Here is a 16996-nt window from a genome sequence, read left to right as displayed (position 1 = left end):
ATGATGACAGCAGCTTGGGTGTGAGGTGACCAGGAGCCTCGTGGTGGTAGATGTGGGACGTAAGAGAGAAGGACAACATTTGGTGTCCATTGAGTTTGGGATGTGGGAAGAGACAAGGAAAATTCAAAGATGTTAATTCTGGCAGAATTGTGGTATTAGCAAAAATAGTAAAGGCAAGATGGTTGCTCAGTTTTAGATGTACTGAACTTGAGATGACAGGGATATACCAGTAGAAATTTCCTGCAGGGGATTGGAGGTGTTGAATATGAGCTCCACAGCAAGGTGTGGATGGCAGCAAGAGTGCTGAGGCCTTTGAGAAAGACAGAAGAACTGATAATTGATCTTTTGGCCTTGACAAATCCTTTATTTTTGGAGAGGGAAAAGGAACCAAGAAGGACATTGAAAGGGTGCAGAAAGAAGAGTATGAAGTGAAGCAGTTTATTGCGGAAGGCAAGAGAAGCCATAATATCAAGAAGGGAGTGGTCAGCGGTGCTGGATGCCTCCGAGAGAGACACCACTTAATCTGCAAGTTACTGTGCTGTTAATGATTGTTGAGAGTTCAGTTTTATGGGAATAACACAGATGGAAACTGGATTCAACTGAACTTAAATCCTTTGCTTCTCTTGATACCTGTTTTATATATGTTGTGTTTTGACAATTAGGTGAAAATAACCCGTTCTGATGGCAATCAACTGACTCTTGAAGAAAGAAGAAATAATGTAGTCATAACGGTGACACAGAGAAACTCTACCGAGTATGGGATCAGATGGAACAGTAGAAATCAGGATATAGAAGCTGTCCAGATCATGAATTATACTGTCCCACTAAACGGGATCTTTAAGATTGACTTTCCAATCTTGGACAATACCAGCATGCTACAATTAAAGGTACCATCTGTTTCCCAGCATTATGTTACTGCAACAACATCATTAAAATTGTAATCTTGTGGTAGGGACTCAACCTGTAGGAGGCCAAAATGCACAGGAAATGGACACGTGTTTCCAGTTTTTAAAAATGGGGCGCATTGTTAAAAGTAATTTAATGACAGCGACTGAGAGTTAGACTGAATGCTTCCTCGTAAATTCATTTTGAAGAGCACAGTAAAATATAACAACATGAAGATATGTTGGAGAAGCTTCCCAAACTCCCAGCCTAGGTTGATTTTTAATCATTTGAAATTGTATTTTGGCAGGAGCTGAAATGAAAGAGCAATGTATATTTTTTACACTTATACTCCTTTGCTGAGCTCTTTCCCAGAATGGCTCCTCTAAGACTCCCCAACCATTCCTGTTACCTTTCCTTTGGTCACTTGGCTCTGCCACATGTGTGGCCTCTGAGTTTTACTCTGACTGTTGGTGGATCAAGTGGACTGATATTTCTTGATTGTAAATGAGCTGTGTGTTGTGAGGAGAAGGAAAGGAATTTTTTTTATTTCGTTCTCTTTCTCACAGTGTTTCCTGATAATATACCTTTGTTTCCGAAATAAATTAGGACTATGCTTTTTTTCCTCTTGGATCGTGATGACGAAGCCCCTCTTCTGTGTTTGAAAGCTCTCAGTTTCTTTATAGGATAAGCGATGAAGATCCAGTGTCTGGGGAATGTAATTTTTCCAGCTTGAAAAAAGTAAAAGTGCACTTGTTTTTCAGTAATTGTTCAGCAGGTAGCATCTTTTCTCAACGTGTTGCTAAAGATGAAAATTTATACCTCCCTTTTCTTTTGTTGCAGGCCTCTTTTCTTAATAGTGTGAATAGCCTGGCAGTTCATGATATATTTAAGTCTCCTAGTAAAACATACATCCAGCTAAAAATAAGAGATGGAAATATAAAGGTAATGCTTACAATCACTTGATAATTACAATAGAATTATGCTCTTTTGCCATCAATATGTGTATATTAATTAAGATGTCTTTTCTAGGTGGGATCACCTTTTGAGTTGGTGGTAAATGGCAACAAGCAGATGAAGGAGTTAAGCTACCTGGTAATCTGTTATAGAATCTAAATTTATGATCTGTTACAGAATCACCTTAACTGATGTCTACCTTATGTCTGGACTCAACTTACTGATTTTTAAAATTCAGCCTCGTACTTTTTTAGCCTTTTCTTTTTATACTGCAATCAAAATATCTTGTTTTCTTTACCTGTATTTGCATTTCCAATTAAAGATGGATAATTAAGTCCTGCATTATGTTTAAAATATAAACTTTAAAATTTAAATTTCTATTAGATAAACCATATACCTTCATTGTAGAAAATTATAAAATATAAGAAAAACGAAAAGTAAAATAAAAATTGCTACCCACGGCCTTTTAATTTTGCTAATCCAACTGTTCCAGTGGTGCTCTGTATTCCTTCCACTCAAAAATTGATTGTTTTAATTAAAAAAGTATTCTTTATTTATTACAAATTAAAAAAATATATAGTTGGCATACATTGTTATTTTAGTTTCAGGTGTACAACATAGTGATTAGACATTTATATACCTTACGAAGTTGATGACCATGGTAAATCTAGTACCCATCTGGCATCATACAGAGTTATTACAATATTATTGACTTATTCCCTATGCTCTACTTTACATCCTCGTGACTGATTTTATAACCGGCAGTTTGTAATTCTTAACCCCTTTCACCTTTTTCACCCATTCTTCCAACCTCCCTCCCTTTTGGCAGCCATCAGTTTGTTCTCTGTATCTATAAGTTTGTCTCTGTTTTGTTTTGTTTGCTCCTTTATTTTGTTTTTTTTTCTTAGATTCCACATACAAGTGAAATCATATTGGTTTTGTCTTTGACTTATTTCACTTAGCATAATGCCCTCTAGGTCCATCCATGTTTATACTAATGGCAAGATTTCATTCTTTTTATGGCTGAGTAATATTCCATTGTACAAATGTACCACATTTTCTTTATCCATTTGTCTATCGATCGGCACATAGGTTGTTTCCGTATCTTGGCTATTGTAAATAGTGCTGCAAAAAATAGAGTCTTGATGGTGAAGCTACTGTTGCTTTATGTTACCTTTTTCTGTTTCCCAGCCTGTATTCTCTGTGTTGGTCAGGGGAGTTTTCTGGCATTCAGAAAGACTTTGATGTTGCTTTAAGTCAAATTTGTGTGTAAACAGTTAAAGTTATGGTAAATGTAGCTGCAGTTGAAATTCTTATTCACTTTAGCATGAAATGAAACTCGTCTACTGTTCTTTTCAGGTAGTATCCAGGGGACAGTTGGTGGCTGTAGGCAAGCAAAATTCAACCACCTTTTCTTTAACACCAGAAAATTCTTGGGCTCCAAAAGCCTGTATAATTGTGTATTATATTGAAGATGATGGGGAAATTATAAATGACGTTCTAAAAATTCCTGTTCAGCTTGTTTTTAAAAATAAGGTAAGATTACAGTAATGTTTAAAAGAAAACTTCATATTAATGAAGTCTGACAAATGTAACATTTCTTTAGAAAAGTATCACTAAACCAAATTGGTTAGAAATTTACAGGTACTCATTTCTAGAACTACAGTTAGACCTCTTCGTATTTAGTTACTATGTACTCGTGTGTATTTTCAAATATGCAACTATTGCACATGTGCAAGTTATAATTCTTGGCTTTAAGATTTTAAGTCAAATCCATGAAGCTATTTTAGCATTTCTCAAATGGTGGAGCCAGAGTTGCTCTGGCGTGGAATTCCAGTGGCAATATCAAATGTGTGTGGTGTTGATATTGGTGTGAGAGTGAAATCAAAGGTGTTGGAGGGAGTGAGGCTGTCTACAGTGATATGTGGAAGCAGAGCCAGGCTTTGGTTCATTCATCAGCCTGGAAACTAACCCAGGACAAATTGACATTAAGCTTGGCTACTTTGCACGTGGAGATGTGTGGAGTCTGGTCTCCAAACATGGCAGTGATTTTTATAGCCTAAGGTGTATAGTTTGCATAGGAAACCCCCTCAAACCCCACTCTGAAAAGTAACCTGATTGCAAGATTGCCAAGTGGAATTGAATCCTCTCGTGCATATTGAAATAAGCCATTGTTCTCACGAAAACCTGCTGCCTTTCCTGGGTCTGCGAGATCCTGCTGTTTTCTCTTTAGCACTGGCTGGGATGGGGGAAAAAGGGAAGAGAAAATGTAGAGAAGTGGAGGATAATTTAGGTTTATGCCACTGCGTGAAGTTCCATCATTTGCAAACACTGTGGCAGTAAGTTTTTTTTTTTTTAAATTCCTTTCCCTAGAGAAGGTTTATGTATGGGTTTAGAATGATCCCTGAGACAAGACAAATGTAGAATTTTTGCTAGGTTTTGAGTCATTGATCTGTTATTGGTAAGACATACAAATAATGCTTTAACAATTAGTGAAATAAATCAATCCTGTTTTCTCCCTTTTTTAGATAAACCTGTTTTGGAGTAAAGCTAATGCTAAACCGTCTGAGAAAGTGTCTCTTAGGATCTCGGTGACACAGCCCGACTCCCTGGTTGGGATTCTAGCTGTTGACAAAAGTGTGAATCTGATGAATAATACCTCAAACGATATTACAATGGAAAATGTGAGTTTAGCTATTTTTCATTACAAGAATACATGTTAAAAGGAAAAAAAAGAAACTATTGCATTATTTCATGTAGCTAAGGGAAATTTCATTAGTTCCTCTTCAAGTATAAGTCAGTAATCAGTAAAGCTTCCAAGTAAAAAGGGATCTGCATTCTAGTCATTATGTTGGAAAGAGGTTTATGTGGTCAAGTGTCTTTGTTGTTTTACATGAGAAATGTTGCCTGGAGTTCCCCATATTTTCATACTATATTTTAATGTAAGACTTTTTCAGGATATACTAGGAAATTGACTTGCCCATTTCTGGATGACATTGGAGAAGAGAGCTTTCGATAGTTTTGAAGTACTTTTTATTTTGGCTACACATAATGGTTATAAACAATTACAGTCCCCATTGAATCAAGAATTTGCAATATGTAGAGGGAGTGAAATCATATTAATCTGCAGAAAATTTACAAACTAAGAAGTATATGAACATTTAGTGTTACAGAAACTAATCCCCTATTCATTAATCATTTCATTTGTATTTTTAAGTTCTTGATATATCCATCATCAGTGTAAATCTAGATTGTATAACCTATGTCTATTAATGAAGTGCAGTGATTAACATGATGTCAGGAAGAAAAATGTATGTTTAGGCTAATTTACAAGTATGGTAATTCTTGTTCTAATTAGGACTAACTTATGCTTTTTTATTTTATATTTTAAAATTTAGACTATTCTCGTTTTATTTCTTTTTATTCTTCTTTCCATGGGCTAGATAAAATTTTGCTCTGCTGGTTTTGAAAGTTATACATTTATTTATGCTCCTGATGATGAGACAGGTCAAGAGTCAACAGGAGCAAGTTGCTAACTCACAAGCTTGCTCCTGTTAACTCTTTACCTGTCTCATCATATGCTAGATGCCCTTAACTCATGAACCATACTCATATTTATTTATTCTTACTGATTTCTTAAGGTTATCAATATTTGTGTCTTCATCTAACAAGACAAGAGTTTTAGTGTGTTCTCATATTCTTGCATATCTTTTTGTCTCTAACCCTGTCCCTACCTCCTTTCCCAATCCTGATTGGATCATGTTGCCATTGTATAGAATTTTAGTTCTGTATTATTGATTGCCCTTACAATCTATGCTTTTCCTTCATTTTTCAGTTCTGGAAATTCAGTCCGTTATTTATTCATATGTTTCTTCTACATTTTAATTTTTCTTATTTTCTGGTACTCGTTATGTAGAGATTGGCACTTCTACTTCCTTTCTCCATATCTCTTAGCCTTTTGTTTTATGTTTTCTATCTCTTTGTCTTTTCTGTGGTTCTTTGGAAGAGTTACTCAATTGACTGTCTGCTTGCTGATCATTTGTCAGCTATATCTATCTGATTTTGATCTCTTATATTGGATTTTTAAATGTCAGTAATTATATTTTTAATATCTATTATTTTCCTTTGGTTCTTTGGTTCTTGTTTTATATTGTTAATATTTTACCTTATCTCCTTATGCACATTTGCTGTTTATTTTAAATTCTTAAGCTATTTTTTCACTATTCTGCTTCACATGCGATATGTCTAGCTGGATGTCTTTTATGGAAGTTATGCTCTTTGGATGTCTAGTTGATTTGTAGCTACTCTAATAATGTCTGTTGGGGAAGAATGAACACTCTGTTCCAAGCTGTGTAAGTCTTGTGAATTTAAAGGGAGGGGAGGAATCGAGCTGTAGGGATTAGAGAATTACCCTTGATCCTCCCTGTGTTTAAGCTCCCTACTCAGTGTTTAAACTCTTAGGAAAAGCAGCACTAGAAAAAAGTCTCTTGAGGTTATGATCCACCACCCTGAGGGTTTGGAGGAGAAGAGGGGGGAAGACTGAATGTATGAGGGCCATGGGTCTGACCACATGTTTTCCTCACTTTCTCACACCAGAAAGGCAGAGGTGCTGACCTGGCGTTATCTTCCTGACACCTGTACAGGCAGTTTGGGCTGCTGCTGCCACTGCTGATTTTGGGAATAGTGAAGGATATCTTGAATTGTTGTGCTGGGAGAGAGTGAATGGCTGAAAGCTGCTACAGGCAGCAGTCAGATAACAGGCTGGAGGAAAGGTTGATTTTCTGTCTAGATGATATATCCATTGATGTTGATGGGGTGTTAAAGTCCCCAACTATGACTGTATTACGGTTGATCTCTCACTTTATGTCTGTCAATATTTGCTTTATATATTTGGGTGCTCCTACTTTGTGTATATATTACACATGTTTACAAGAGTTTTATCCTCTTGTTGGATTAATCCCTTTTCATTATGAAATGTCCTTTGTCTCTTATTACAGGCCTTGTGTTAAAGTCTATTTTGTCTGATATAAGTATTGCTACCCCAGCTTTTTTTGTTGTTTGTTTGTTTCCATCTGCATGAAATATCTTTTTCCATCCCTTTACTTTCAGTCTGTGTGTGTCTTTCGATCTGAAGTGGGTCTCTTATAGGCAGCATATGTATGGATTTTGTTTTTTTCTTCCCCATCCATCCAGCCACCTTGTATCTTTTGATTGGAGCATTTAGTGCATTTAAATTTAAAGTAGTTATTGGTAGGTATGTAGTTATTACCATTTTATTGTTTTCTGATTGTTTTTGTAGTTCTTCTCTGTTCCTTTATTCTCTTGCTTACTTCTCTTGTATGTTGATGACTTTCTCTAAAGTCATGTTTGGATGTCTTTCTCTTTATTTCTTGTATATCATTTGTAGATTTTTAAAAAGTAAAATTTTTAAAAGTACAATTCAATGGCATTAATTTCATTCATAATGTTGTTCAGTCATCACCACTTCTATTTCCAGAAACTTTTTATCACTCCAAACAGAGACTCTGTAACCTTAAGTAATAACTCCCCATTTCTGCCTTCCTCCAGTCCTTGGTAACCTTTAATTACTTCTGTGTTTATGAATTTGCCTGTTCTAGCTACTTCATGTAAGTAGAATCATATAATATTTGTCCTTTTGTGTCTGCCTTATTTCACTTAGCACAGTGTTTTTAAGGTTCCTGTATACTGTGGCTTGCATTAGAACTTTATCTCTTTTTATGGCAGAATAATATTGCATTGTATGTATATACCATATTTTGTTTATCCATTTTTCTGTTGCTGGATGCTTAGGTAGTTTCTACCTTTTGGCTCTTGTGACTAATGCTGCAATGAACATCCATATAAGTACCTCCCTGAGTCCCTATTTTCAGTTCTTTGGGTATATACATAGGAGTGTGATTGCTGGGTCATATTCTAATTCTGTGTTTAACTTTACCTTTTAGGAAATGACAATTTTACTCACTCTGTTAGCCCATTTTACTCATTCTTGCTAGCAATGAGTACTGCTCTTAAAAAATAACACTGCTAATGTGATACATGCAAATATCTCATTGGAAAAACTTCTTATTGATGTCATTTTCATTGTTTTATCAATGAGGTTGAATATTCTGCTTATTAATAATTTGCATTCCCTCTTTTGTGAATTGTCTCTTCATGTTATTTTTTAAAATTTAGTTAACTGACATTTGCAGAACTTATTTTAACTATCAAATTTAGCCCGTTTATCTCTGCCAAAAGTATGAGTCATTTTTAATGCTGACCTCTGTGTTGGTCTTGTCAGCCAGTGACATTTAAGTTTCTCTTGGGCAAAACTCAAGCCCACACTTCTTAGGAACTCTGGATTGTAGAGTAAAAATACGTTTAAATAAGAAACATAACTTTGGCTGACTGAATCATGAACAAGCTATTCACATATTCATCATTCCTCCATTTGTGTCATTTTCAAATTTGATAAGTATGTGGGATGTGTCTTCTATAAGTTACATATAAGAAATGTTGCAGAGGGCAGGACAGGTTGATATGAATCTATCTTCTCCTTAGGTGCTCCATGAGTTGGAACTTTATAACACAGGATATTACTTAGGCATGTTCGTGAATTCTTTTGCAATCTTTCAGGTATGTTTACTTTGCTATACAATGTGAAAAGATATTAATATCTTTTACTATTGCAAACACTTTTAGAATTAATGATCTGAATTATGAAATGTTAACCTTTTATTAAATGTGTTGCTGAAGTGCAGTATGTTATATAAGTGTAATTTGAAATGGAAAGATAATCATCCTTCCAGCTTTAAAAGCAAATGGAAAAATTCACTGTTAGAGAAATTAATGGTATTGTCATTCAGCAAATAATTTCTTTCCTTTATGTCACTTTCTTTGTCTTTGAAATGGCTCTTTGTGTGTGTGTGTGTGTGTGTGTGTGTGTGTGTGTGAGAGAGAGAGAGAGAGAGAGAGAGAGAGAGAGAGAGAGAGAATATGTATGCTCATTTATGTACATAAACTCCAAAAATTAACAAGAGGGAAAAGACAAAGGGAGTATTTTAACATTTTGCAGAAAAACAAATGAGCAAGAATAAGTTAGGAGTATGGGAGGCTACTGTGACAATTTAGAAAGTATTTAAATTTTTAAAAGAAAATTAAAATTTTCTTTCTAGGAATGTGGCCTCTGGGTATTGACAGATGCAAGCCTTCTGAAGGATTTCATTGATGGTATTTGTAAGTAAAACCTGGCAATGTGCTTTTAAAGTATTTAAGTATTTCGTCTCAGGTTTTTGAAATTACTTATATAGATATGAATACTTTCTAGTTGAACAGGGATATTGTGATTTTTGTTTTATGTTCTCTTATCCTAAAGTGTTTGGAGTTTAATGTACTTGGAAGTCTATAACATGGACTGTTCATCTGGGCCTCTGTCTACATCTTTGAAAAGAATGTTTTACACTTGTTCTCTGTAATTGTTTGAGGTGGTTAGATTTTTGGACGTATTAGAAGATCCTGTGCTTCCAATTTGTATTGCAAACTGCTGTTGTTTTGGAATTAGATAAAAGGAACAACATGTTTTTGGCTACTTTTCTTGGGTACCTCAAGACCCTTGGTCAACAATCCTCCATTAAGGGCCCCTTACGATCTGAAGCTCAAAAGTTTCAATTATATCTCCTTCCATCAACATTTAGGTCACTTTCTTTCCCTTTCCCTTTACATACATTGATGCTCTCTCAAAAGATTGAGTCTTCTTGCTCCTGTTGTCATCCTGGGGGATTTGAATGTCCATGTGGTTGATCCCTGTAATGTGCACCATCCTGTGCACATTATGTCCCCACTATGGCAACAATAGTCACCGAAGGTCCTTATCACCTGCACTGCTCTACTCCTAACATTTCAAATGCCTACCTTCTACCTTGTATATTCGGTCACTCCCCTAAATCTATTAAATGTCTTCTTTGGTCTTGACTTCTGGTTATTCTGGGGTTATTGATTGGCTCCTTCTGCCTTTTCTCCCCTCCAGTACCTGGATTGGACCACATGGTTGATCAATTTGACAGACTCTTTCCTTAGTCCCTTGTCCTTCCATGTCATCTTCCCCATTAAAGTCAACTATGGAACAAATCGACTGTTTATCTTACCCCTCTGTTTCTATACCCTGTGTCCCACAAATACCCTAAGTTCAATATGTCACAAACCAAGTTTATGATCTTCTTTCTCTCTCCTTATAATCTAACTCTTTCTTAATATATTTTGATTGATATATAATTCCTTGAATTGATATGATCTCATATCTCTGTTAATGAAATCATCGTTTACCCAGATGTCCAAATCAGAAACTCAGAACTCATCCTTAATTCCTTCCTCTTTTTCTGTCATATGTGGAACTGCATAGTAGAATTTGCCATCAAACACTTCTGTCGTTGAATTTGGCTTTGTGACCCTGAGAAAATCAATTAACCTCTGTAAGCTTCAGTTTTTCCCCTGAAGTATAGGACTAACAATATTACTCACATTATAGGATTGTTATGAGGTTAAATTCAAAAGCATATACAATGATTAGCACATGTTTGGCACTTATAAGTCTGCAATTACCTATTATCTTATCCCTCAGATCCAGTTTGTCCATTCATTATTCAGTAGATAGTGATGATATAAACTGCATGCCTAGCATGTATGAGGCAGTGGTGATTCCAGCTTGGTCTAGTGGGGCAAACCGACACATAGTTAGAAGAGTGTGCTGAGGGCTGTGATGGAGAAAGTGCCATGGGCACACATAGAGTTTATCCAATCAAGAGACAGAGCAGAATCATCTCTCAAGACTATCTGTCCTCTCTTCTGCTTGGTTTCAGACCCTTATCAGTGTCTCCTGGACCACTGCTATAGCTACCTAACTAACCGTTGTGCCTACCTCCATTTTCCCCCAGCTCTAAACCATTGCTCACACTGAGGCCAGGGTTATCGTATAGAACGTGGGTTAGATCATGTTTCTAATTTATTTAAAAGCCTTCAATAGGTCATCATTGCTTAAAGTATTATGTCCAAACCCTTTAGCATGGGATATTTGATATTTTAAAATCCGGACTCAACCATTCTTTTTCTTCTCATTGTATGCAACTTCTACCTAATACTCACTGTCATATTCTAGACCTGCCTTTGTACTTAGCTTACTTATTTTTTCCTGTATGAGGAAATGGAATTCAAAAGACAATGTAAAATGAAATTAAAGAAATGAATTTTCCCCCCTAACCATACTCTTTACATCATTCAGCCATTCTTTGCATTATGGACATTTTACATATGTCTATGATTTCTATTAACATGTTTGCTACAGTTTTCTATTAGTCTGTCTCTTCCATAGACTATGAATGGAGCTCATTGCATTCATCTTTGTATTCTTGGTATCTGCTATGGTATAATTTTTTTACATTTTATTTTGAACTAATTTCAGAATTTTGGAAAAGTTATAACAATAGAACTAGATAATCCCCAGTCTGTATGGCAATATGGCTTTTTTTATAAGAATAAAGTTACTGGATGATTGTAGCATCTTGTAGCTGGTGTAGCCAATGGTAATCAGCACTAGACAGTAAAAAGAAGAAGAGAACAGCAAAATTGGAGGTAGTTTTAAAAATGTAATTTAACTTATTTTTTAGCAACTGTACTGTAAGTAGTTTTTCAGGTGTTGGCCATAGGGCACAGGGTACTTTTTTTTTTAGTTCTGGCTTGACCATAACTGGCCATGTGGCCTTGGGTATGTCACTTGATTTCTCTGGGTCTCAGATTTCTCATCTGTAAAATGAGAGGATTGGGCAAGATGAACTCAAAGGTCCAGTTCAGCTGAGTGTTGCTATGATTTGTGGACTAATTTTATAACCATGCTTTACAGTGAATTTTTCCTAACAGTTGTCAATGTTTATTTTTAGATGAAAGTGTAGCATTTGTTGATGACTACTTGGAGGAAAAAGAAGAATCCTTGGTAGATTTCTATGACTTTTCAGTTAGTAATCCACGTGTCAGAAAGCATTTTCCAGAAACTTGGATTTGGCTAGACACCAACATGGGGTAAAAATTTATCAAGTTCTTTGTCCACATATATTTTGTTTAGTATTAGTTTTAAGTATGTTTTGCCCTCTTTCTAGTTTAAGTACAAACATAATGTGATTAAGAACTAAAAAGACCAAGAGGTTTTTATTTTAAAATGTTTATCGTATCTGAATATAGCATTTAAGAAAGCCACAGGCAAATTATGGCAGTGAGAGTATCATTAAGGAGAAGATAGGCTTTTTTCTAATACAGGGCGATTTTAACTTCCGTGAAGTCTCTTGGTTCTCTTTGGAGACAGTTGCTGAGAGTACATTTGTTGCCCTGGGGTGAGAAGCACTCATGGTCACTCTCTCTATTTTGTGGCTCTTCATAAAATATCCTCAGGAGCCTTAGGGAGAAGGCATGTGGGTGGTGGAAGGGATTCAGCTTAGTTGACAAGCCTTGTGCTGCTTGGTCTGATGACTGAGCAGGTGAATCATGAAATCTACACGTTTTATAGTTGGCCATTTATGGAAACTTGAAATAAGACACAAGTCAAACCTAAAAAAACAACAAATAATAGCAATGATTGGGATACACAGGGAAACTTTTATTCAAATTGAGAGACATAAATTGGAGTTATTTGAAAAAAATGTTTATAATATATGTGAAATTTATGAAAATAATCTTCATTTTGAAGATACAAACACCATAGAAAGGTTTTATTAGAATATAGATCAATATGTAGTGTTATAACCTAATGATGACCTATTCCCTGGGAACATAGGATCTTCTATTTTATGTTTAAATCTTTAAAATAATTTAGATATGTAAATGAATTGGAAAATTAATATTCTTCTCAAAATGGGTTAGGTTATGTTGACTTATTTTGAAATGTGTCAGTTCTTTGTTTTGTGATTTTTATGTTTATCTTGACTTCAGTTCCAGGATTTACCAAGAATTTGAAGTTACTGTTCCTGATTCTATCACTTCTTGGATAGCTACTGCTTTTGTGATCTCTGAGGACTTAGGTCTTGGACTAACAACTGTTCCAGTGGAGGTAGTATATTAAAATGCAGCTTATAAATGTCATAGTGCCATGAAGCAAAGAGTGAACTCCTCAATGGATTATGATGTTGATCATGGTTTAGAAGTTGCTTTGTTTTTCATCTGTTTTATATTTTAAAATGTGAACTGTAGTAAGCTGCTAAATGTGCTAGGTCCATATTAAAACTTGGATAGAAAGTTTATTATTGACCGAATCCAACTACTTCCAAAGGTCAGAAGAGAGAGAGAGTATTTCTGTGTGTCCCTCCTTCAAGGACAAGCAGAACTTCTCAGGATGTCCCCTAGCAGACATTCCTTCACATCTCTTTTGTCAAATTGCATCACATGTCACTTCCTAAACCAGTCACTGGCAAGAGGAATATAATAACTATCATTGGTCTTAGACCAGTAGTTCTCACCTCTGTCATACCTGACTCCTCCTTTTATAACAGATATTTTGTTCTGTCCCTTTACAATCCAAAATGAAATTCATAGACCAGATAATGCACCTACATACTAAAATAAAACAGTCAATATGATGCTGTAAGTGAAGTATTAAGGGGAAATAAAAGGAAAGTAATGTATAATAAAATAATATATATTTCAGGATATAAGTGGCCATGCATAGCTGCACGGGAAGGGATAGTAACATATTTAAGTATGTATGCATGTATAGAATCACCCTGTGTGTAGCAGCTGTAAATGCAGTTTGACATCCATGTTTAGTTTTAGTAACTCAAAAACCTTGAGTGGTCCTGCCTGTGGTGATGTAAATTTCTGAAACCACAACTTTTGGTAAAGTTACAAATGAAACAAGTGCAGTCTTCTTTTGATTTACAAAATAGTTGTATTCATGACAAATTTAGTGTATACTGAAAAATGCTTTGGGTTTCTATATAAGTTGGAATTACGTTGTAAGCTCAGGTCATTATAACCAGGTACTTTACATGAATGTCTGAAGAGACATTCAAGAATCCTGAGGTACATGGGACAATTCTTCGTTGGCTGGGACTGTTCTGAGCATTGCAGACCTTCACCCACTAAGTGCCGATAGCGCCCTTCAATTCTTGTGACAATCATTTGGACACTTCCACAAATGTCCAAATAAACCTATTTGGGAATTACTGCTGCCAATAAACTAACTGAGGTTTATCCTCAGAGGCAGGGGAGGGGTTCCACTTCCCTTGCAGGGCTTGGCCGACAGGACCAGAGTTGGGTCACCAACGAGGAGGTACATGTGTATGCATGTGTTAGGAGATAGTAAGCAGGGCATCATTTAGACTTTCCACATGAGTCTAAAACAGGGGCTGTTTGATTTGGCCAGTGGCTTTTAAAGCAGATTGGTGGAGTCAACATAGTGTTACAGAATTGGAATTTGGCTTTGGCGTCAGACACACTGGGATCCAGTTCTGGCTCCTCCACGTACTAGGAATGTGATCTTGTACTAGCTACAGACGTCTCTGAATTTCACATTTCGTTTCTGTAAAATTTACCCATAACACTTGCCTCACAGGGTTGTAATGATTAAATGAAATAATCTGTGTAAAGTACCTGATTCCTAGTGGGCACTTAATCAAATGTAGTGATAACTATGTTAACTAATGTGAATCAATTTATCGTCATTCATTTGGGATAAGTTGCTATTTGTTTTTTGTTGATATGTAAGTGGACATTTCTGTGTGAGGTTATAAGCTTCATTGGTTTTGTGAGATTTGCTTTTAATTGCATAAAATGTGAAGCATTTTGACTTGAATAAAACATGTGTTCATTGTGTTCTTTCCAGCTGCAAGCCTTCCAACCATTTTTTATTTTTTTGAATCTTCCCTACTCTGTAATTAGAGGTGAAGAATTTGCTTTGGAAGTAACCATATTCAATTATTTGAAAGATGCCACTGAGGTAATATATTAAAGGTTTTGTTAATCACTTATACTTCAGGGAAAAAATGGAGAAAGCATGCAGGGATTGGGTTGTGTAGTATTTAGGCTCTGGGTCTCTAAGCCTTTTATACATTTCTGGAGGATGGAAAATAAGCATAGTTCATCAATGATTTCTTCTGCCTGTTAATGTCTAAGGATGTTATTAGCATGGCTAAGCATTTTCTCTTCTTTGTCCTTTCCAGCACAGGTTCTCCATTTTTGCCACGTAACTTCCATGTTGTCTGTGAGGCAGGTGTTTTCCTAGTCTTACCCACATCTAGAATGTGTTGCCACTTCCCACTGCCATCTGTGCCCACTGCAGTTGGAAAGAATTTATTCCATTCAAGTCCTGGCTTGAAACTAAGATGCTTTTCATTACCCATTCTATTATGTTTGTTGTCCCCATGTTTATACCTTGTGTTCTATTTTGAAGCCTTTACTTTTTGAATCATGTGCCTTGTGTCTCCTTAATCAGTTCCCGGGAAGGCAGGATGTGTGTGTTCTGTTCATAGTAGTGTTAATCAAATGACTGACCCACCCTCACCCAAGTATGTAAGGATATGTAATTAATCTTATTAGAGTACTACATGAAAATGCCATAATCTCTTTAAGCACTATGTCTATAGAGGAAATTGTTTCTGATTTTAAAATTTTATTTTTTAATCTAATCAACATGGTACAGTGTAAAGAGCAAAAGCTCGAGACTCAAGGCCCGCATTCAGTGTCCCGCTCTACTAACCAGCAAAAATTGTAGTTTCCTTATTTCTAAAATGGGAATAATAATTACTATCTCTACAGAAAATATTTTGAGTATTAGATGAAAAAATAAATGGGAAAACAATTCATGAGATGCAAGGACTAGAGAAATGCTATTTTTGATGAGACTGGAACCTTTGACATATTTTACAAAAGTTTATGAACCAATGTATGCTTCAGGACTAGGATTTGAGTCATACTTGCCTTGGAATAATTTCAGCAGAAACTCTCAATGAATGTGATAACATTTGATCCTGTTTGTCTCAGGATTCTCAAACGGTACCAGTGTCCAGGGTGACACAGTTAAATTAGGCTGGTGGCAATACCATGACATGAAATAACCTTTCTGGGCACCTCCTTACTATTCAAAGACTTCAGCTCATGAGAGAATTAAATGTTAGTGGGAATTTAACGTTAGAAATGGAACTGAAGAATGCCCTTTCCCCACATATCTTAAGGTAGACAGGGAAAGCATAGGAAAGAAATGAAGTTTTCTCTGATGCCCTTTTATCTTCTCCTTGGCTGAATCTTTATCTCATCTTTCTCTAGTCTTGGGCCTCACAGATAAATAGTACTTAGGGTGGTGATGAAACAACACTTTACTAAGGAACATTTATGATGCAAAACCTTTGATAATCTTTTTTTCCAGGTTAATGTAATCATTGAGAAAAGTGACCAATTTGAAATTCTAATGGCTTCAAATGAAATAAATGCCACAGGACACCAACAGACCATTCTGGTTCCCAGTGAGGATGGGGCAACTGTTCTCTTCCCAGTCAGGCCAACACATCTGGGAGAAATTCCTATCACAGTCACAGCTATTTCACCTGGTGCTTCTGATGCTATCACCCAGAGCATTTTAGTCCAGGTAAATATTTAAAGTCTCAAATAACTGAAATGGAAATACGTAATTAGGAAGGAAACAGAAAATGGTTTTTCTTGGTTAGATTTGTTGGCAAGATTATTTGGCAAGGTCATCTCCTCCACCCTCTTGGTAATGCCTAAGTGTTCTCTCATCTGTATGTAAAATATATATCACATTTTGGAAGTCTGAGTAAACTTATAGTGTGACTATAAACAAGTCTCTTTTGCAGTCAATCACATTTACAAATTGTGTTACATTGGGATCCTATTAAATCATGCCAAGTTGACATGTAGATTTTGAATTTTGGAATTCCTCAATACAGGTAGAAGAGATCTTTTTAAGAGACAACATTGTGCACAAGAAAAAAAACTCAGCTTAGTGGATAAACATTTGTGTTCTGGGGTGAGGCAGCCCTGGGCTCGAATCCCAGGTCTGTCAAGTGTGACTTTGGACAAAGTAATCTCTCTCTTGGATTATACGAGGACCTACCTCAGAGAGTTTTTCTTATCACCTTCTCATTTGCTCCTTTGTCATTTCCATTGC

The 16996-nt window shown here is 35.9% G+C and overlaps 1 protein-coding gene across 2 annotated transcripts in view; it reads left to right on the top strand.

Moving 5' to 3' along the window:
* Positions 1-16996, top strand: part of CD109 (CD109 molecule) — a 208463-nt gene that overhangs the window by 165364 nt on the left and 26103 nt on the right. For both annotated transcript variants that reach the window (XM_019749315.3, XM_074333202.2), the window contains 11 exons: positions 663-887; positions 1726-1827; positions 1915-1977; positions 3199-3375; positions 4368-4523; positions 8401-8475; positions 9015-9075; positions 11769-11907; positions 12811-12928; positions 14699-14812; positions 16238-16456. In XM_019749315.3, coding sequence (XP_019604874.3) covers positions 663-887; positions 1726-1827; positions 1915-1977; positions 3199-3375; positions 4368-4523; positions 8401-8475; positions 9015-9075; positions 11769-11907; positions 12811-12928; positions 14699-14812; positions 16238-16456 — 1449 coding nt within the window. The remainder of the gene's footprint in view (positions 1-662; positions 888-1725; positions 1828-1914; positions 1978-3198; positions 3376-4367; positions 4524-8400; positions 8476-9014; positions 9076-11768; positions 11908-12810; positions 12929-14698; positions 14813-16237; positions 16457-16996) is intronic.

The sequence above is a fragment of the Rhinolophus sinicus genome, chromosome 2 (genome assembly GCF_057876585.1).
Source record: "Rhinolophus sinicus isolate RSI-liver-muscle chromosome 2, RSI-T2T, whole genome shotgun sequence".
Taxonomy (NCBI): Eukaryota; Metazoa; Chordata; class Mammalia; order Chiroptera; family Rhinolophidae; genus Rhinolophus; species Rhinolophus sinicus.
Note: the sequence above shows the minus strand (reverse complement) of the source record. Positions and strands in the feature narration are given on the sequence as shown.